Raw genomic sequence first — 23,855 nt, 5'->3', positions numbered from 1 at the left:
TTTTTATATTCTTCCATTTACATCAAAAAATACACTCCATGATCACAATTAATCACATGCAGATTCACTCAGCTGATGTTCAGTGCACTTAATAAATAAACAAATGCTTATTTAACACAACAAGGCTTGTGCTGCATTTGGTGGCTTTTTTACTTTTCTTCCTAATACCAGCAAATACCTGCTAGTTCTATACTGATGTGAACCAGTGAGGCACCAGTTCTGCACTTTGATAATTATCCTTTTCTACTTCTCAATTGCTATGCATGCCCTTGGTACTAAAGTTCAAGCTGGTGTCAAACCACTGTACATGACACAGCCAAATCCAAAAAATGTGGAGATTTCTTGATCAGTTGGCCTCTGAGTTGTTGTATTACAGCATCAGTAGTTACAGAAATCCATTAAGGTTAGCTTGAAATGCTAAATATACACACACATATATACATATATATATATATATAAAGTCTAGTCATATGAGCTTTCATGCATGTGGCTGAGCCTTTTTTTTCCCATTATTTGAATCTCCTGAGGTTATGGGAACTAACCTGACAATGTTTAAAAGCAGCTCATGTCAGTCAACCAGTTTATCTCGAGAGACAGCTGTGAAACTTGATTTGGATTCAACAAATATTGTATGCCATGTGGATAGATGCCTAAAAATCAGCTAGAATAGGCTACTTAATTAAAGCCATATGTTCCCATCAGTTACGCACCGCACACGGAAGCAGCTGGTCACAAGTTATACAACTTACATGCAAAGTGCTAGTAAACCCTTTATGTGGGAAATTAATGTCTAGATGGCATTCTGACAGTGCTGGCTAGTACCCTTTCATACTTGGATGTACTTCATTCAGGTTCAGTGTTGTACTGTACTTAGATGCTTGCCAAAATATTATTTAAAACTTGATCCAGTGCAAGAATAAAACAGCCTCAGAATTTTGGTGGGTTTATTTTGTAATGCAATATGGAAACCCATAAATTAAAGTTAAAATAGCACCAACAGCTAGAATTACCTGCAGGGGTTTACTCAGTAAAGATTGATGACCAGAACAACAGAAATTCAAACCTGTAATTCTTCAAGGATTCTACGGGACTGTGTGTTTTTATCAGACCTGTGAAATCAATAAGACTTTGATCATGGGCCTCAAAATTTCACTATCAAATCACTATATCGAGAGAAAAAACACTGACTGAGGACTATGGTAATGATTTATGCCATGGTAGTGACTGCTAATTAGTTAATGCCATAATTCTTATTGGCAGGCGCTTGCCAATAGTAATGGTAATGAAAAAAAGTATAGTTTTACTTGCAATGGGGCTCTTCAATCCAGTCAGTATTTAAGATGTCTTATGTCACTGCAAATTTAAAAGCACAATCAAAAGAACTTTGGCCAGGTAAAAGCACAAGTCTTTAGTTCATTAGAAAGTCTGGGTGGAAAAAAGTTCCTCTGACTTTTCTAGGAAATATTGACTTCATCTGGCTGGTTTTGCAAGAGCTAAATATAGGTACACCATAGAAAGCAGAACTGTGCTGATACGGGTTTTGAGTTTGTTTTCCCTCTTAACAAAATATCTGCAATCTGGCTCAAACAAAGTATTGTGAAAAACCCTTACAAACCAAAGGAAGTTCTGTAGGATCCTCAAAGGAATGTGTCTGCAAGCAGTAGCTTATAAAGAATTCAACATCGCAAATCCACAGGCAAATTTCACGATGAAATTATAAGCTATTTTACTCCTTGTGGCATAAAAATGCTGTTTCCAGAGGGGATGGAGTTTGACCCATACTTAGAGAACAAACTTTAGTACTCAATTCTATCACACTTTTGAGGCACTTACTTTAAAGAATGGTAATGACTGCACAAAACAGAACATAAGGTTTCAACCAACTGGCTAGAAAAGCAATCTGGAGAGGAACGTATTGACTCTCTTTGATGGGGCCATGAGCAGTAGACATTCCAGTCCTTTAGCCTACATATGGTATAAATAATACTGCATAACGATGTTATTCTTGGCATATGTGATAATGATGCTATGCATTTATCTAAGAGAAGATAAACTTTCATTCCTGTTCTAAACCACGACAAACTAAGGTACAACTTCATCATTAGCTCTTACACATTTGAAGACTGTGCCTTCATAGCCAAATGTTTGTGATATTAAATTTTCTGAATACCAGAGAGGTTAAGATATGTATTGCTTTGGGCACAGCACTGGGAATAAAAGGGCTATTAACCATTAACCCCATTAACCATTTCACTAAATATGCACTACATGAGACATCTTTATATAGTGACTGAATTACAAAGAGCCTCATTGCAAGTAAACTGTAGTCTGCTTTTATTTTTTCACTGCAATTACCATGCATTCTGCATCCATTTGAGACACTAGCTGCCTGTTTGACCTTGGAGTCTTGTAGCTGTTAAGTACTTCAACTAACAATACCAATTTTTGCTTCTGCTGCTGAGAGCTAAATCAAGAATGGAAAGATAAGACTCCTATATCCACTTGGTGTTTGTAACTCATTAGCTGTTCAATATATATGTTTTTATGCATCTAAGTTAGCAGAAAACACAGACTTTTGTAGCCATCTAGAGGGGTTTTATATTCCACCCACCAGGAATAGATGTCTGTATATTTTCAAGAAGAAGAATAAGGCCCAGTATGCAATCTTCTAGCTTGACCTGACCAGCAAAGCTATGTAACACATTCTGGAGCTAGAGATTCCTCAGCAGTACTTTCATAACTGTTTGCAGTCTGCATGTGAAATTTTATGCAAATTAATGGCAGGCACAGGCTTCCAGAAAGTCACCTCTTGGGGAATTAATTATTAATTTCCCAGTTTTCTTCTATCACCCAAATACAAGAATTTAGTGTTATTTTACATATTTTAGATTTAGAAACCTTATTTTTTTAGTCTAACTTGGAAAAACATCTTTAACTGCAAGGCTTAGTTGTTCTTGGCAGCTGACCATAAATTATTAGAACAAGGCAACCAATAAATATACTGTTAAAACTCAATGTCTGTGGCCATCAAAAACTCACTGGAATATTTATACTCTGTAAAACAAGGGAATTATAGAAGCTGTCACTCTTTTTGACAGAAAAAAGACACCATACATGCTGTTTAACTTCAAATATAGTTAAGAAGAAATGGTACACAAAACTATATAGATCACACAGTTTAAGCAATGAGTCAAGGGTGAGGAAGACCTTACAGTCATTCTCTTTTGCTTTTCAACTGTATTTCACATATGTACATGCTCTTTTCCTGCACCATTTTCAATTATTTTTTATCTGTGAACTACAAAATTATTCTTGCTATTAACCCTACTTCTAAATTGTCATATGAATCAATTGGGTCTTTTAAATTCAGTAGCCTTTAAATAGCTTCAGTGAAGCCTCATATGGCACAGATCAACTGCAATCACTTTTTGAAGTTTTAAACAGAAGAGGGAGTCAAGGCTGAGGAGACTGACTGAGATGATGTGATGAAGGAAGACATTTAAAGAACAGAATGTTTTTTAAGTGAAGTATTTGCGTTGACAATACTTTGGGAACATTATGAACCATTCCATGAAGAAATATGTAATATGGTTCAAATCAAGCAGGCCAGCTTGCTAAACATCAAACCGCTATCTATTTTAGCCTTGCAAGAAATGGGAAATTTGCCCACTACTTTTCCACACATTTTCCTTTACATAAAAAATTCTTTCTCATGATAACAGGCAGATAAGAAGTCCACAGTATTACCTACCAAATAAAAGCTTGCTTAGTAAGTACTGTGGTCATTGAGACACTACAATCATACTATTGGATCTATTTTATACTGTGATACCCTTAAATCTTACTTTTATGCTCTTTGCATTACTTTGCTACTCTGCTGCTGTCAAAAAATGATGCTTATTTTCATTTATATATTTACTCTGTCATTTGAAATTTCTTTTGCTATCCATGTGCAGCAATAGAGCATTATGTACATTAGAGCAGCAAATGACTGTAGACAGGCAGAGGAAGAGAGAAGTCAAGAGGAGCTCTGGCAAGCTGGAACGGGAAGAACTAACTCCAGCAACCCCAGCAACAGCCTCCCTGTGTGCTGCTACTTGCCCTCCTACTTCCCTTTGGAATTTGAATTCCCGGTATAATTGCAGTATGTGGGGAGGGTCCCCTGACCAAGGATTGCCTGCATACTTAGAGTTTATTATGATTCCTGTCTAAATAGGAAATAACATTGAACACTGCCTAAATAAACACTATGTCTTCCTGAGCTATATATGTGGGGTTTTTTCCCCCAGAAATGGTACCATCCTGAACTCAAAATTCAAGTGATGAAAGTAAGCAGATTATTATGTCCCTGACTAATTTCCTTTGGTTTTAAGTTTCAGTGGCTCGTGTCCAACCTTGATTTGTCTAGTTTCAGCCTGTATCTCGAGGAACTTCACTATTTTAAGACTGCTGACTACCATGTATTTTCTTCCCATTAAGGTACATTTAGGCTGATCAAGTTGTCTCTTCACTGTCTTTTGCAATAAAGCTCTTAAACCTTCTGAACCACTCTTGTCACACTTTTCTGAACTTCCTTGAATCTTTCAACAGCCTTTTTGAAATATGGATGTCACAGCTGCACAAATTTACCAAGACTGCATTCAAAGCATGTTATGTTTACTCAGTCTTCCCCTCAGAAAAAAATCAAAGATCACATCTGCCCTTCTAGCAAGAACTTATATTTAAGTGATTACTAAACATGGAAAATTAGTGCTTCTGTGTTGCTGCTTCGTGGTATGCAATCTTCTACCTAAAAGTCCTGCGCTTCATTCCTAGCTAGCTGAAAGGGTTAAAACAGAAACCCCCTAAGATTGGTTACTAAGATTAACTGTTATCACCTAGAAATAGAAGAAAGACTGAGGTTGATCTAGATAACATACTTGTTAAATAATTTGTTCCCGAGATTTACCCTTGCTATTTCCAATATTTGGTATCTGAGAAGCCCTGTTAACCTTTCTGACAGGCTGAAATGTACACTAATCAATGACAGTGAATTTGATGTCCAAGAATATATTCTGTACCCCTAGTATTAAGTTAATTACAGTGTTGTGCAATGAAACAGAGTTTGGCTGAAACCATTATTTCTGTTCTAAAATTCTGTACTTTTCAGTCTGATAATCTGAAACAATTTCCAGAGGTGTTCCAGAATCAGCCTGGTCTGGAAATTAAAGTGCCGGATCAAAAAGGAAATGTGTGGGACTCTATGATCTGGTGAGAAAGAATTTGAAAAGAGATACTAAGGGATTACAGCTGTGAAATCTGCTGATTTATCTAAATTAATTTAGACAAAATTGATGCACTCATTTGTGTGGTTGCTTTTAAAGTGGTTAAAGAGTGGTCAAAATTGATTTAGTTTAATTGGGTTAAGCTAAAACTGTTTTAGCCACTTTTAAACTGCTTCAATGTCCACACAAAGCAGTTGAACCTATTTAGCTAAATGGAATTAGAAACTGATTTTGTTAAGCAGGAACAATTCCTATCACATAGATAAGTAACAGAGTTAAAAAGAGAGAGTGGTGAAGATGAGGTTGTAATAAATGGGCATTACGGGATAAATGAATCAACCTTAAAGAGGGATAAAGAGTGAAGGGCTGAATACAAATGAAGATATGTGTAAACAGATATATGGAGGAAGTAGAAAAGAAGGCCAAACACATATTGGGGAAAGAAGAGCAGTTTGACTTTAAACCTCCTAGAGAACACACAAGAACAGAAATAGTTAAGACAAAAAAAAAGATTTTATAAACCATAGTTCTAAGAACAGCCACCAGTCCTGGTCTGGCAAAGCTGCTATTGATTTTTGTCTCAGTAGAGACTGAGTTTCTTATTTGGCTCTAAGAGTGGAAATTTGTTCATTCTTGCCATGTACCCTCTCAATGAACTATTGTAAGAAAACATGGTTATTATGATCTTTTGCTAAGATGCCAGGTGGTAGCACTTAAAACCTCTTGCTATGGGAGTAGAAAGGGGATTTATTTTCATTATTCATGAGAGCCATTTTTGAGGGATAACTAGTAACATGAATGTAGTTGCAAATCAAGTGATAACAAGTGTACTTACTTCTGGCGTTACAAAATGAAATGAGGTGAGGTAGTTACTTCAATTTTTGACAATTTGTTATGAAATGCAGGTATAATGTGGCAACGAAAAGCTAAAAGAACCCAATTTCATTAGCCCCATAACTTTCTAACATTTTGTTTGCATAAACACATGTTGGTACCATATAGGCAAATCTGATACCTAATATTGTGCATAAAAAGATTAAGTGCTGTTTTACATGGCAAGCCTAATTTTATATCTGAGCTGACAATTCAGAAATATTGATCCTCATGATTATTTGCTGTTCATGTAATTTTCTGGCATAGACATATCTTTTCCCCTTAAATTCTGGAAAATAAAAGAACAAAAAACCCAGAACAAATCAACAAAAAAACAAAGAACCCAAACGCAAACCCACAAAAAATCCCAACCAAAAAAACCCCCACAAACAAACAAACAAACAAACAAAAAAACAAACCACAAACCCTAAGAAAACAAAAAATAATAATGCACAACAAGAAGAAAATAATTTGGCAGTGATATGGATATAAGGAAATCAGAAATTTTCAGAATTAAATATTAAAATTAGATAGATAAATCTGACTAGACAGAAGTGGCCCAGAGCTTTTCAGAATTCCTGAAAATTTCCTCTTGAGACACTGGTAGCCTCTCTCAACCAAACAGATAAATTTAGGTTGAGTAACAAGAAGACTTGAAACAGTATTCTAAAAATACAACCACAACTCATTTACTATCTCTTTATTTCACCTCCAAAAGCTTTAAACCCTAGAAAACTAAAAATACCAAATATAATATTCCTTCTTTACTCATCAAGAAATAATTGAAGGAATTTATTTTCTTCAGGTTTTGAAGACGTGAGAGTAGAAGGATTATACAGCTGTACATTATGTAACAAAGTAACAAGCTTTAGGTCAAAATTCATAATTATGAGGCACTTTCAAATATCTGGACTTGGCATAACTTAAGAAAGAATCATAGTAAGCATTATGTCAGTTAAGCTATAAACACAAAAATTAAAAAAAAAGGAAAAAAAAAAAGAATGGAAAAAAGGGGCAATGAAGAAAAAAACTCTGCTGCTGTAAGTGAGCATCCCAAGCTGTCCCTGACCCTGTCTGGTATGGGCACACACAACAGTACTACATGAAAAGGCTGCTCTGATTCTGGGCTCACGCCCAGGCAGCACAATGTATATCTTTACCCATGTAATGGCTAATCCACAGAAGAGATTACTTGCAGATGAACGATACTAGAATAGCATCACTATTTTATCTGTGCATAATCGTGCATATTCAAAATACACAAAGAAAGTAATGGGATGCCCCATAAACACCCTATCCCTGGAAGTGTTCAAGGTCAAGTCAGATGGACCTTAGGCAACTTGCTTTTCTTCATAGCCTATTGCGCTCTGAAGCTACAACAAAATGTAAGAGACTGATTTTGGCTAGTAAAACAAAGCATTTTTACAAAAAAAAAAAAAAAGAAAAAAAAAAGAAAAAACAAAGGTATGAAACAGGAATATTAAGGATCTGTCTACTTGTCTGCACATTTCTTTGGTGGCTAACATACAGTTTACATAAATGTTACCTTTTAATATATGAGAATAGAAATCACCATAAACTCAAACATTAGGGAGATCATATGTTGAGCACGGGAGAAAATTTCTGTCTTTTTCCATGCATTTTCTCTGGGTGATGGATCAAGTTATATTGCAAGATTCAGCTTCCAACATTAACTCACACAATTAGCCAGAAATAATTAGACAGTCAGGTGAGAAAGTTATTAGTCGTCATTCATAGAGCCTTTTCATCTTATGACCTGTACAGATTTTCATAAGGTGAAGGCCAAAATGGGCTACAGCATTTTTATTTGACTAGCATTTATGAATTCATGTATCATTATATAAATATTACCTTTGATTGAGATCTCATTAAAGGTCTCTCTGTCTCATATCAAAATGTCAATAATACTCCTAAGAAGAGAAATGTCATTTAACTAAGGCTGTGCTTATTAATAAGTTCAAAAATGATCATAGAAAATTACTTTTTTCTTATTAGACTCCCATTTTCATTTTTTAAATTCATATCTTTTTTTCAGAGTTATTTTGCTAAGAAAGCAGAAAACAGTCAGTATTTGAACTGATGTTTATCTTCCTGAAGAACTATCACAGAACCCTCCTGCCACAGTGATTCTTTCTGGCTTAACACAGCATTTTTTCTAGACACTGGCAATGTCTTTCTTCCTCTCAGTTTCATAACATACTCAGTGCAGAAAAAAGTAAATATCACCACCATACTTAAACTCTCACTGAAATCAAGAGAGGCAAGTAGAAACCCAGAGTGCAAAGGCATTTTGATTATTACCCAACTTATAGCCCAAAATCAATGCTTAGGACAGGGTATAGGCACTTCCCTGAAGACTCTTCAGCTACTGCTGTTTCAAAAGTAGGGATGTTTCCTTCCTTGTAATCCTAGCAGAAGTATGGATATTTGAAATGCGGTTGGATATTTCAGGTAGGTGATAAATCAGTTTCATGTGCCGGGTTACAGACAATATTTTCAAACCAGGAGATACATCAGTGAACAGCTGACATCACCCCCTTTGACATGGAGTTTCCCCAAGGGGGAAGAACAGCAAGAGAAATTCTTTTAGTCACCAACTATGGGATTTTACAAACACAAGGCAGCAGATCTTTTTCCTGCCATTCTCTATGGGAATCAAAATGCTGCAGTAATTTAGACAAGCCCTATATGCATCAGAATAGGATTCCCAGGCTATATCCTTTACGGAGTTTGGGGGGTATTTTCTCCATTTGGCCAAGAGCAGCAAGGCTGGATCCATATAATCTGTGCATCTTGCTATTCCTAAGTACTAGCTGCATAAAAGTCCAGAAGATCCCAATTTACATCTGCTTCTCCAGATAATACCAAGACTTGTGCCATTTATTTCCTTTAGGATTCTGGATTACCTGATTTGTTTGAATGCAAGGATATTTCTAAGAAGAAGTAATGCAGTATCATTCAATACAGATTAATTATTTTTTAAAATATGGGATAAACATGGCAAAGAATTTTTAAGGTAACAGCTCTAGACAGAAACTGTGAATGGCTAATACCATGAGCAGCTCTGAAGTGGTTTGTGCCAATTCTGATGCTTCTCTGGTATCACAGAATCATCTAAGTTGGAAAAGACCTCTAAGATCATCAAGTCCAATCCACTCCCATATTCACTCATAAATCATGTCCATAAAAGTGTCACAACCACCCTTTTTTAACACTTCCAGGCATGGTGATTCCACCACTTCCCTGGGCAGCCTGTTCCAATGACTGACCACAGTTCACTTTACACAGAGATTGAATTTTTCCTACTATCCCATCTAAACCTATCCCGGTGCAACATGAGTTGTAATGTAGAACAACATGAGTTACAGAGCACAGTGAAAAAAGAAACATGAAAAGCCAGAGACGAAAAGTGAGGAGAGCATATGTGAACACCTGAGACAGTTCAGCAGCTGAGGAGCCCATCCTTTGCCAGTGTAGGGACTGCAATGGCTGCATGAACAGTTCTTCCATAGCAGCTGTACTAAATGTAATGCCAAGGACAGCCCTCCAGACAGAAACCTCATTACCAGGATGGTACCACAAGCTGCCCTGGAAAGGTGCTCTGTCTGCTCTACAGTTATTGAAGAGTGTGCATGTGGTGTGGTAGTGTTAAAGTAAGGCGCAGCTGCAAGTGGGTGCACACTGTACCACAGCACACTGCGGCGTCCATGTGCCTCCAGGGATCTGGGTGGGAATCATCACCTGTGGCGAGACTGCTTAGCAAGATTCTCTGGAAAGCTCCTACTCCTGAGTGCCACATCAGACCATTCAGCCTTGGTGACATCACCAGTAACATAAAATGACAGCATAAGAACAACAATTTTGACCCGTTCTTTGGTGTTTTATAAGCTTAAGTAGTCTTGGGATTGGCACAGAAATAAAGAATATGCTGTGTTATACCCTTGGAGCTCTAGTATAAGTGAAGAAACTGTAAAAACACAAACAGTGAATCGAAAGCTCCTTGTGTGCTGTGTCTGTAGAGGCTCTACGGTACAAATTGTTCCAGTAAGGACATGGAATAACTTATGTTCAGTAATTTGCTTCTAGTTCTACCTGGTTCAGATGGTAACACAATACTAAGTGTTTCTTGCCTAAATCCACCCACTTTCAGTTTAGTTAAATCATGTTTCTTTTGGGACTTTGCCATTAAAATGTAGAAAACATGCAGATCTGGAGATATAGAGTATTTTTGTACCACAGGAATATCAATTAAGCTATCAACTCTCTAGATATGTATATAATGCTAAATGACAGATAACTCTAGGTCTCAGATTTTTATGTATTTCCCCCCTGGATACGCTATACCATAAATTCAATAGTGCAAGTAATTTTAATGTCTGATACACTATAGCTATTTTTAACATATTTTGGGACATGAGATCTTCTCATATATATATATATGTATTTATGCAACTCTCTCCAAACCGTAAACTGCTTCCTAAACAGCATTTGTTGAGTATCTTAAAGAAGAATCTCTATCTGGCCTCAAGACTGACTGCAATTATATACCATATGATTGTACAGTGGATGAAAAAGTAAGAATTCCCTGTGCCTATTTAATATCCAATTCACACATCAAATTCCTCCTTTAAATCTGTAGAGGTGCCCACTTTAAATCTAAGATATCTGTGTTTGATTATTTGTTCTCTTTAACCCTCTGTGTCCAAAATGCTTTTTACTCTTTTTTGACTGAGCTACCTCATAGTGTCAAGAACACAACAGTTATGACCACATAAAACACACCAAAATAGCATCATATGCTATTCATTATGTACCCAATGGATCAGTATCTCAAACGCATTTCCTAGTGCTAACAGCAATTTTGCAGGGAATCAACAGGTGGACTGTTCTTTTGAACTAAGACAATCAGAATTTTAAGACAGAAGAAAAAAATTTCCAATGGCCATCATACTCCTAATTTCCTAATCAATAAAAAATTCTAATCAATTAATTGAGAATTTATTTCTTAAATGTATATAATTAAATATCTATAAATCCAACTTGATCTAAAATGCTTATAAAATGGATTACTGTCCTGGTTACCTGTAATAGATTGGGTTTTATACTGTGTTCTCAGAAATAACTTTACTTCATGTCCTCAATGGGCACTTGAGTCAGCATGATTATGATTTCTTTGGTCCCTCTCAGCTACACACATGCAGACTGAAAAGACTTGGTAGGGATCTGGCAGACCTGTGAAAGTAAAGTTCTGAGGCGGGATCTTTAATGGCATGGCAAAATGGTAAATTATGTTGTCAGGGAGAAGTTGGTAAAGCAAGTAATTTACATAAACTTGTTTACATATATCAGGATTAATTCTCACATGAAAACAGAATGATTACAATTTAAATCTGAGCTATTTTTTCACATAGTTCTACATGTGTACCCAGAGACATATGTCTTGCATCTTAGCCAGGTGAAAGTATCAGTGTACACAGAAGCCCACCTTATGTTCTGTACAGCTTGCATATCTCATAAACCTTTCCCAGATTCAACTTACTTCCATAGATAACCTCACATGTCTTAGAAATCTCTGCGTTTTAATTCAAGCAATTTCTTCAGTTCTTCTTCCTACTTTAAGCTCTGAATTAGTCTTATTACCAACTTTAAAGCTTATTTGCCTTGCTCCTGACTTCAGCACAAAGTCTTGTTGGCTTCTACCCTTCCTTGATACATTCCTGTCATCACTAACATGCAGAATTACAAAATCTAGACAAGGACTAAAATCTCAATGTCATTTGAATATAGATGCCTCTTAGTGTGTGTGAAAAAAATTCCACATTGCATTTTCCTGAAATCCCTGCCAGGATTTCTTTCTTCTCATCCATTTCTTTTAAGAACAAGTAGGAATAACAGCATTAATACAATGAACATATATCACAATTATATTATGATAATATGAACAAAGTACTATAATGAAGTCTTAATCATTACTGAGTATATTACAAATTTCATATGGAGAAAATAATAACTTACATATATAATGAATAATATTGTAGTAGGACTAATATAGTTGTAAGTTAATTACACACTGTGTAGCTGATTTAGTTGCATTTAGCTAAGGAGCTGTTCCAAGCTCACTGCAGATTGATTATGTCTTTAGGTATATACTCTCATTTATAAATGTCACTTGTAACCACAGCTGTTGATGAGGCTGCTCTGTAGACCCTTCCTTTACGAACATGAATGCACCATACCCCCAAAACAACAAAAGCGACAAAAAAACCTCCAGCAAAATCCCTGAATGAGACTCAAAATCTCTGCTAGTTAGGGTATGCAATGGCAAAACACCAGAGGACTGCAAGTTTCACTTTACTGCATCTCTTCCCCAAATACGGAAAATATTGTAGTAATAGTATCCACTTAGTGAGGTTATGCCTCATTGCATTTTATTTAATACCTAGATTTCCTAAATTTGACACAGATGAAATTTAACATCTCAATTCTAGAAATTTTTCGATTTTACAAATCCCTTATAAATTAAAGCGAAGGATATGGGTAACTGCCAAAGACTCTCCCTATGATTTTTCTCAAAGTTTTTTACTGACTAAGGGAAACAAGTCACTTTCTAGCCTTTGATTCCACACCAGAATAATAATTTTATGACAGGAATGGGTAGTAAGAACTAGCAAGTGCATGAGATACTCATAAATCTAAAACAAGAGAGCCTTTCTTAGTTCAAGGTGTTCAGCCTTGTTCTCACCACATCATGAAAAGTTAAACAAGTCTCAAATACCTAAGATGACAGAATAAAAAAATCTACATCAGAAACTAGAAGGGGAGGATGGTAAGTTAAAGTTAGACACACTGCACACCTATTTGATTTTTCCAGGTTCACTGCGAAACTGTAGAGAAGCAATTATATTTTTTAGCAAATCATTCCTATTTCCTGTGATTCTCTTTGAAGCAAAGACTGGAGCATATCATTTAGGTCACTTTAGGACAACCCTGTTTAGGACAGTTCATAGCAGGGGAACAGACTATATCCAGTTTGAATTAAGACTCCCAAACTACATGTTCTGCAGACAGAAGGGACTCAGCATCAATTGCTATACTCCTACTGAGCAAAATTACTTGCTACTTTAAATATAGCCCACAGAACTGTATTTTCACTGAACCTGACAAAACCCACAGTGAATTCAGCACAAACCTAGGTACTCTTACCGCGCTGTGAAGGAAATCACACACACAAGTCTTAATAAACTTATTTGATATATATAAATATTTTCAGAGAGTTACAGCATATGCTGGCATAAATCTACACTTTAGCATTTAAATAAAAATAAATAAATGACCAACCAAATAGGAAGAACAATCTAAATTCTTTGCATTTCTTTACACTTATAAGAAATAAAAGAAACAGTACCTCAGGAAATCATCTTTCTTTTGTTGTAGTAAGATTCATTACACAGTAGAGTAAGCTACAAAACTTTAGTTCTCTGCACAAAAGTACCTCCCACATCCCATGCAGTACAGTACAGCTCTTGTGTTAAGGTGCCCCAATAAACATTATGAATGGTAGAATAATATGATGGGAAGAGGTATTGAGAAGGTAAATTAAATCCACACTGGCAGAAAGAAACTACCTAACAGGAAACACCACCAACAGTGTTGTAGTACAGACATTACCAACTCTAAGACTAAGTGTATCTTAGTTACAGAATTCGCATTCTCAATGTCCAGGGAAATATTGCAGCACATTAGTAAGAGGAAACCTGCAAAGGGCTTCCTATCGCTTCTTATTTAGGAATTATTCTAGAGATCCAGCTTTCTGTGGCATGCAGTATATGCTTGTGGCTTTCTGCCACATGAAAAAAATAACCACTTGCAACAAAAAACCCTATATCATCATATTTGCCATATATTATATCCAGAAATTTCTGCAGAAGAATTTCAGTATTTCAGCAATAAAGCTGAAAAGAATAGAGAAGATTCAAATGTGCAAGTAGCAAAACCCGCAAAAGTAACTAATTTTCAAAAATTAACAATATAAGGAAATCAGACAAGATGATACACTGAACTATCAATGATTCCTCAATATACCCGTATTTCAAATCTGGGATTAAAGCATTGTGAACATGCTCCTTCTTAAAGACAGCAGAGTTCTCCCCACAGATATAGCAACCATTTTTATAGATCTGGTTACCTGACTGAGACTATGAGAAGTCCAGTATCAATATGGATCTTTTAATATTACATTTGCATTCACACATGGACGAATTGTTCATTTTCTTTTCATTTTTGCAGGAAAAAAAGTGTTTTGGATTACAAAGCAATAATACTGTTTACTATGAAATGTTCCTTTCCTCCTTGGCACAGAAATAATGCAATATATCACAACACTCCATTAGCACGTTCAAATTGATGACTAGGATTCACAAAATCACTTAGGCATGTGTTTATGTTCATATTAGTTCAGCAAACCCCTAAAGATCATTTTTAGTTATGTATACCTAAAAATCCCACTTGAATAATTAATCAGTTTGTACCAAATGCCCAGAATTCAACATGTGCATTTGTCCAGTCATGTTACTGAAAATGCAAAAAATGCTTAAAAAATTACTCAAGTATTTAACTACTTCATTAGATCAGGAAAGTTTAAACACATACTTAAACGTCACATTGCATCAGTGTTAAGATGTGTATGCATTTAAATTCAGCACTGAATCAGCAAATGTCCTTAGGATACTTTCCTATGCCAAAAATAATTCCTATTTACCACCATGAACAGCAAAATGCTATATGAGGCTTTAAAATTTCAAATAATGGGGCCAACATAAAACCTTAATTCATTCACAGCTGTAAATATTATATACAATAATAAATACTTTTTTTTTGTAGTAATAAATATGCTCCAAAATAATATCAATAACAGGATAAAAAACAAAAGATTAAGGGATCCCATAGTCAGTTAGAGGAACTCCTGTATCTAAGTCTCTGGTATCTGAGACAAAAAATTTCAGTAGAAAAATTTTCTGTTGATGCTAACGAAAGTCCTTTCTCAAGAAAACAAAAAATATGGCTTCTATGTAAGATTTTTCTTACTTTTTTTCCCAGTCTTGCAAAGAAAAAATAAAATAAAAGAATAAAATAAGAAGGTATAATGGAAGTGTAGGTTGATGACTTAAAGTACAGTGATGAGGAAGCAGACTCCTAACAAGTTCAAATTTATGATTATGAGAATTAAGAAGTCATATTTTTCCCTACTGGCAGAATAAGAGGCTCTTAGTGACTGGTTAAGATTGAAGAATATTAAATCATGAGCCCTCAAATACCTATTTGATAGTGCATTTGGATAGTAACATACGAGGTGTCATGAAAGTACACTTGTCTTTGTGGTAGACCTTTACTACTTTATGATAATAATTTGTCAGAAAACACATCCTGATTGTGGTATTACTTACTAGTATTAATGAAATTTCCCCTCTATGTGATAACTGCTATTTTTTTCATTAATCCAGCATATAATACTGACTCGTTTCTCAAAGAACTTACAGAACATTTCCAGGCACATTCAGCTATCTTTACTGCCTTAACTAAAAACACTTGCAAAAAATATTTTTGCTGAAGACCATCCAAGTGAGAATATCACCATATTGCAGTGAAATCAATTACCACATGTTGTGTAAGGACTGAATGAAAGACAGAGGTGTTCTACTTCCGTCAGTTCTATTTTAGCATTAAAATCTTTTACCTATTGATTTTAGAAGTCACTCAGAGTAATGTAAGTTTCTGAATTTCCACATACAAGTTAATCAAATGGACAAAAACAACAGATGGAACAGGAATCTGGATATCCCAGTTCTCTTCCAGGTTACTGTCTTAATTGGTGTCCTAGAGCATTTTTTTCCCTCCAATATGTTCCTGTGTATGTGTTTGCACATGTATTCAAAATCTCAGCTGAAGGGAGGCTGGAAGATTCATATTCAAATCCTGTATCAATAAGTAGACAGATAAGATGTTTTCCACATCCTAAGTACCTCGTGCAAATTAAATAATCTGAGTAAGATCAGCTGTAGCTTTAATCTTCCCAAATAATTTGATTCTGCTGACAGTGACTCCTTACCGTATGTAGATAAAAGAGCACCAATAGCAAAGATACCAAGTCGGCTTATCCTACAGCATGCATTCAGGTGATCAGTGGAAACAAGGGAGGAGTAATTCTGGATCTACAAAGAATGTAAGCTTCTAAGGGACTCTGCTAGTTTCCTAAGGGACAGCAACCCTTGCAGACCTCCTAGCCAGAACACTAGGTAATCACTTAAGTGTGAACAGAGAGAATATGCATACTCTTTATAGATGTAACAGCTATATAACTTTGTCAAAAACAAAAGTTCAAAATTTTAATGGAATCTAGCCCAAGAGGAAGAGAATTACCTAATCAGTCATTCATACAGAACATCTCTAACTGAACACAAGGATATACAGTGATTATTAATATAATCTTTAAAATGCCTTCTGTAAATACCAGTAAGTACCATATCATTTGGTTTATTCTTATACCTTGAATACTGCCCAAACGCCAGTGAGAACTGCTTTCATTTTAGAATGTTATCACTGTTTTAACATAGGGAAGGTTGCACTGTGCCATAATTTATATAGTATAACTTTCCTTAAAATCCAGCTCAGCAATATTTCTTTCTAAACCAACTTGTACTAAAAGACAATGCAGATGTTTGTAAATTCAGTTTATGATGCTCCAAAAGTCTAATTACAGAACTGCAAGGGGCTTAGCAGCATATGCTCTGCAATACCCTATGCAGTTACAAAAATTCAAGTGATAGTTAAACAGCATTGATAACATTTTATTTCTTAATAACATCAGATAGTTTCATGATTTATCTAAAAGGTAAAAAAAAAAAAAAAAAAAGAAAATGGGAAGAAAATGTTTACAGTTAAAGATCTTCAGAACTGATTCATGTTGACCTAATATTGGCTCCATAAAGTCTAAACTCTAAGCTAATTCGGTGGCAGAACAGTAAATTCAAAATTATGCTTGCTTCTGGAAAACCTACTTTAGGACTCGCATCCTAACATCTATTCATAATTTCTTTCAGCATTATTACCCACAAAATGGAAAACAATAAAAAGATCTATTAGTAAGTAACAGGAAAGTCAATGGGAAATAGATGAGTTGTTTGGTTTAAAAATTGTTACCTTTTTTAAGATAAGCCATTATCTGAGTCCAGGAACTGTTTTTATTTAATATGTTCAAGTAGTTTATGTAAAAAATGTAAAAAGTCAGGGTCCAGCAATGTTGGTTCTCAGGTGACTACAACTATGCCTTTGGTTTGGCCTACAGCTATTCACTCCAGTCAAGGAGGAGCTTCTGAAAAACTCATCTATCTTTAGGAATGAGAATTATTAATTGTGAGATATCAAATAAAATTGTGAGATATTTTTAAAAATAACTTCATTATAGTTTTTGCATGATTTCATCATTTCTCTTGAATATCTACCTGGAAGTACAGAAAGCAGAGATATTGGGCTCTCTCACACATTCCTACCCCTAAGAATGTAAGATGTCTTTTTACCCCTTCCACATGCTCTTTTAAACAAAGCATTTAGTGGAAGCCAAGGTTTCTAATGTTTAATCAAAATGGAACATTTAATGAGGCATTCCTTCCATTATCAAAATACCCATTTTGTCTCACTTTGAAACAATCATTTGAGAAGCACTAAAAATAAGCAATACAACTTCTCTACACATTTGACATTCTTTAAAAACTTCCCAGTAAAAGATAAACAGCCTTGACAGTCACTCCCTTTTCTGTGATTAGTATCCACAATACAGTATTGCTTGACAACTAAGCTACTTATCTCTAAGCTTAAAGGAACTCTTTCTTCACACCTTAGCACTATATAAAATTTCTAGCCATGCCACTATGGAGTTTCCTAACAGTGCACATGGAAGTCCTTCTCAAGGTAACAATGTTCTCAAGTTGTTTCCCTATTTTGGTTTAATGTGAGTTTGCCTCACTGTCTTTTGGTCACGCACATTGCATGGCTGCTGCTCAGGTCTCAGCACATGATTATTTCACCATCTTCCATGTTTATCTGGTTTTGTGTGTACTTGAATTGAGCATATTTATTGTGAATAGAATACAGACCCATCCATTTCACAATTAACAATCAGCATTTATGCTTTAGTATGACTGCATCACTGAAGAAAATGGCTCAATCCAGGCATGATCTGAAGGTTAAGTTGAGAACAATTTTTTGCAAATATAGGGTTTATTTTTTAGGGTATCATTACCCACTTTTTTCATCTTCAACTAACGCATAGAGTCATGAGTATATGGCGATTTAGTCTGAGGATTATTTTGTTTGCTTGGGTGTTGTTTTGGGGCTTTTTTGGTGGGGGTAATTTTGAGCATTGAACTGAAGAATTATTACTGATTTTGTGAAAATACTTCCTTGTTCTAAGATAGCATTAGATTAGAGAAGTGTTTTGGTTTTGGGGGTTCTACTTTTTTGTTTGGTTTTTACAGACTTGAGATACAGACACAAAAACACAAACAAACAAACAAAAAAACCCACAAAAAAACCAAAACAAAAAAAAAAAAAACTTTGGATAAAATAAACAGGAGTGTTACAAACACAGGCTTATCTGAAGCACCTGTCCATGTATACATGTTGAGCCACCAGTAATGGTAAGCGGCTGTGCACTTGAAAAAAGTGGCAAAAGTTATATTTCATCGATAAGAAAAAGGTTAACCATGACAAATATGTCCAACGAAATACACACTCCCTCTGATTATAACAATAGCAAGCTGGCTAAAAGAAGTGACAAGACTGAAATTCCAGTACTGCAGCAACTGCAGAAATGCACTGCAAGCCCAAGCATACAGTCTGTGAAAACAAAACAATACTGACATTTCTGAACTCTGTCTTTCAGGATCACCGGGACAGGATTCACCCTAGTGTATGAATGTATGACTATTAAAGCTCTTTTGGTAGATTATGGGGAAAATAACTTTTATTTTCTCTAAGGTACATCAGTAATTGAACTTGCCACTGTTGGACAGTTGGCCTGATGTTTCCCGTCCCTGCCATGACTCCTCATTTGTCCTCTAATACTGCCAGCTATGTTTGGCCAGCTCCCCAAATCTGTGTCTTTCCAAGAAAAGCTTTCATTTTCAGATGTCCCTACTATATTTTTGAGGAGGTTTCTTGACTTGTTTTTTCTTAGGGTGGTGGTATCTTTATTTTTTAAAGCAAATATGATTTGACTACTTTAATGCACGTTTTTCTTGGATATTTAGCTTGTATCAGTGACTCCAGTATTATTAGGAAGCAGATGGATCTTCTCTCCTGGTATCTTGCCATCCTGACAGAATGATGGATGTGAGCAATTGAAAAATCTTTATCTTATTCTACATTGCTCTTAGATGTTTTGTAGCTCCTGCTTTGAAATTGACACATGGCTTGGCGTCCACTTTTTATGGTATTTCCATGCTCTGTGCTTTCATCAGGTTGAACACTACCCACATTCATTCACAGTTAGTTACACATAAATCTCAGTTTGTTTCTTACCTTTTTCTCTGAACTTAGACATAGTACAGTTCTTAGGTACATGTCAGAGCTTTGAGACTGCCATAGAAAAAAAAAGGTCTGTTTGGCTTGAACGTACTAACCCAACCTTTCATGCTACCATCTCCAGCATTCCTTTCAACTTAGTGTATCATTTTCCTTTCAAGGGGTAAATTGCTTTCTGATTGGTACCTATGTTAAAACAACTAGATTTGTAGATGAGGAGAGAGCAAAGGGATGATCATGCTCAACCTCAGCAAGGTTTTGAATACTGACTACTCCAGAATTCTTGTATCTAGCTTGGGATATTGTGGTCTTGATTGCTGGAGAGATTTTTTTAAAAAGGGCTGACTACAGAAGATTATTCACAGGTAAGAGGGCAGCTCCAGAGAGGTCTAATAGCAGACTGCAAGTACCTATGAGGAGGCATCAAGAGCATAAAGACTCTTCACAGCAGCACATATGACAGGAGAATGGGAGACAGATAATTTATGATGAAGTGAGAGATTCAGACAGGATGTAGAAAAAAAACCACTTTTCATCGTAAGGACAGTCAAGCACCACAATGGGTTGCCCAAAGAGGTTGTGCATTCCTTGGGGGCTTTTAAAATCTAAATGGATAATGCCCTGAGCAATGTGATCTGCTCTTATAGCTGACCCTGTTTAGAACTAATGACTTCCTGCAATCCCTTCCAACCTGAATTATGGTCCTAAAATATCAAGAGTCTCATGTCAAGCACAATTTTATTCAGTTTTACTTTCCCGTCCTTTCTAAACATTCATTTAGATTCTTTGTTATTAAGTACAATTTCTGCCATACTGTTACGAAGTTCATACAGCAAGTTCTATTCATGTCGGATTAGAGACTGTGCTTATTATTTGGCAAGAATTTATGAGGCAATGTGCAATATGTTGTAGGTCACCATCAGTTTTCACAGTGCCTTGGTGAAAGAGTAAAAAATTAAAAGAGAATGTAATACAATTCAGTGTAGGTTTCTGCTTGTAGGCAGGAAGAATCACCTAGGAAAAACCCACATTACATGTGAAGTAATGGTTCTTCAGAATAGTACTGGAAATAACAACTAATCACAAATCAAACATGAATAAAGAAATTCTGCTAATATTAAGAAGCGTAGATAGTACATAGAAAACCACAGAGAAGCAGAAACCAGAGATGCGATTTCTCAGACATGAAGAGCTATTAAACCCCTTTCAATTCATTCAAACTGTGAATTTGAAGTGAACTTCACTTCTCTACAAGGCAGGACCAAGAAGATACATACAGAGCTTTCTTTTTTGTATTACTTTTTTATTATTTAAAACTGCCCCAAAGAAATAAAGAATGCAACTGTTCCTTTAAACAGTTTTGACTATGTGAATACTAATGGCAAACGTTACTTAAGAGTACTTATTAAGTGATTAGTTTTTCCTTTATATTTTTATAGGACCTTCAAAATGACAATATAAATTCAGTATTATAGCTGTTCATAAACCATTGAGAACAACACAAATATCTTCTTTATAAATGGGAAGGTAGAAGGTCCTGAAAAACAATTCAGGTTGGAATGCAAGGAAGTAAATTAATGCAAATTGCTGTCAGTCATCTATGTATTCATTTCACTAGCAAAACAACATTATAAATTATCTCTAGCCAACAGTTCTTCACTCAAAGGCATGTGATGCAAATATTTATTCAAAACAGAAAAAGAAAATCACTTAAGGATAAGCATAAGTCTTACCACGCCAATAGAAAAGTAGTTATTGATGATGTTGTAAGGCACTGGGTCTCCTTTCTCATCTTTATCATTGGGTATTACTTCGAATTTCCACCTGTCCAGTAAAATCTCTGAGCTATTCTCAATGTCTTTTAAGATCTTCATCAAATTCTCACCTTCATATCCTAGCAAAACATAAAACCAGTTATTTAATCAAGCATAATAAAGTTTCATTACATTTTCTTTCTAGATGGTTGGACAAGACTCAGAACAACCTGATCTACTTGAAGATGCCCCTGCTCATTACAGGGAGGGTTGGACTAGTTAACTAACCTTTACAGACCCTTCCAACCCAAAACATTCTATGATTTTATGACTGGAAAAATAAAAGCAATGCATATAAGACCTTAAAAGTAGGATTGTGTTTGAAGTATTGACAATTTTCCAGCACCTGTCATTAAAAGATGTACAAATAGAAAGCTAATTCAGCATGTGAATTTACAAAAATTCTACAGATTCAGAAAACCAGAGATTTCAGTGTACATCAAATTTGTGATGAAGAAACTCATTATATCTTTAAAATTTGCCTATATCTTGAATTTTCCAGATGACCCATAAAGCTGTGGTTATACTTTGCAAAATGTTCTTCATGAGAAATTAATATTTAAATTCCTTGTATTTCAAAATTTGTGGAAAAGAGCCATATTGCTGTTTTGCCTGACAACACACTGAAAGGTTAAAAGCTATCTACTAATTTTCATGGATTGCTTCAATCTAGTTTAGCAGAACAAACCCAAAAATTTCAAAACCATAGCTGAAAGCTTTATCAGCAAAAGTAACATTTTTGCTTATTTCAACAACTTCTTCATGAGCCTCATCTTGCTTTGTAGAGAGAACTTACTCTTGGTTTCAAATAAGCACTCACATGTAATTCACTAAACTGAGTAGAAAACCTGTGTATGCACTCATGAGTATACTCAACATACACCTGTGTGCATGAAGAAAAACGGGGTTTTACTAAAGTGACATTATCAACTCTGAATATTATTCAGAACAAATGACTTTGTAATAGATAGCTAAAATCTGGGGACTCAGTCCTTCGTCAAAGCAGAAAAAACAAGATTTCCTATTCAAGCAATATGTAGTGCTGGTGTTATTCACAGCTTTAGCAGGTCAAGCGACTCAAAGCCTCCTTGCTCAAAACCCATTGCTGATGTATTTGCTTATGGTTGCCTAGCACGCTTTTGCTAGTTATTGCTAACTACCACATGACAGCAGCATGCACAATTCCATTTCTCTGCATCTTTGAGATCACTCACCAGCAGTTTAGTTTCTGGAATCCCTGTCTACTCTCCCATCTACGGAAGTTCCAGAAAATCTGCATTATGGTATTGTTTACCACTGCAACTGGGCAAAGAATGATGAAACCCATCATTTGATGAAACAATATTTTCCAACTGTTTTTTCTACTTTAGTCCAAATGGAATCACTTAAGATACAGAACATAAATTAAGATGAAGGTAGGGACAGGTCCCAGATAATGCAATTGAATGTTCTCATGGCTGACCCTGCTTAGAACAGCAGATTGGACTAGTGATTTCCTGTGACCTCTTTCAGTTTCATGACCTCCATGGCTCTATGAACAATTCAGAAAGTTAAGCAAGGCTGATTGGAATAGGTTTTGTCTCATTTGTTTTCCTTTCTTCCTCTAAGACTATGAGAATGTAAATAATCAACGGTTGTGACAGAGAAAATAAAGGAGGTTCTCAAATGATTTGACAGAACATCATGTTTAACAAAGTGCTATAGCATGACAACTACTGAGAATTTGCTAAAGACTACCTGGCAACAAGGAAGACATTTGGAAAGGAAACCGATGAGATAGAAGAAACAAGATATCTGCAAAGGCTGAGAACTTCCAAATAAAACAACCAAGTTCCAAATACAAAACATCTCAACTGAAACAACCAAGACCTGAAATAGACCTGGCTATGAGCCCATAAATTGAGGTGCTTTCACCACAGACTGAATCTTGTCTAAGATTTTCTCCCTTTTGTCTCCTTAAAGTTATCCTGTAATAAAGATTCTGAATACAGTTTTTTGGAGGAGCTGAGAGTAAGTCTCCATATATCCAGGGAAGGATGCAAAGGGTATAAAAGGTTTGATTTTCTAAGTGTTCTTCTTTCGGCATTCTTTGTCTTATTTTCTGGTAAGTAGTACCACAGCACTTATTGTCTGGAATCCTCTGTAGGAAAACAGAAATGGAATGGACCAAAGGAACTAGTCCAACGCTGAGACATGTTTTTCATTTTATATTTTTAAAGATTAAACCACTCTTAACCCATTTTTAGATCTTTTCAATAACCCTTTCAGAACAGTCTCAATCAAAACCTATTTAAGACTGCTCCCT

At 35.6% G+C, this 23,855-nt stretch overlaps 1 protein-coding gene across 12 annotated transcripts in view; it reads right to left on the bottom strand.

The window, feature by feature from the left end:
• The window catches only part of DGKB (diacylglycerol kinase beta), a 408,855-nt gene that overhangs the window by 170,237 nt on the left and 214,763 nt on the right, over positions 1-23,855 (bottom strand). For all 12 annotated transcript variants that reach the window (XM_066196511.1, XM_066196492.1, XM_066196528.1 and 9 more), the window contains one exon: positions 21,470-21,630. In XM_066196511.1, the coding sequence (XP_066052608.1) occupies positions 21,470-21,630 (161 nt within the window). The remainder of the gene's footprint in view (positions 1-21,469; positions 21,631-23,855) is intronic.

Source organism: Chamaea fasciata, unplaced genomic scaffold (genome assembly GCF_029207755.1).
Source record: "Chamaea fasciata isolate MVZ Bird 193981 ecotype frontalis unplaced genomic scaffold, bChaFas1.0.hap1 SCAF_1, whole genome shotgun sequence".
NCBI classification, from domain to species: Eukaryota; Metazoa; Chordata; class Aves; order Passeriformes; family Sylviidae; genus Chamaea; species Chamaea fasciata.
This window is presented reverse-complemented; position numbering and strand designations above follow the sequence as displayed.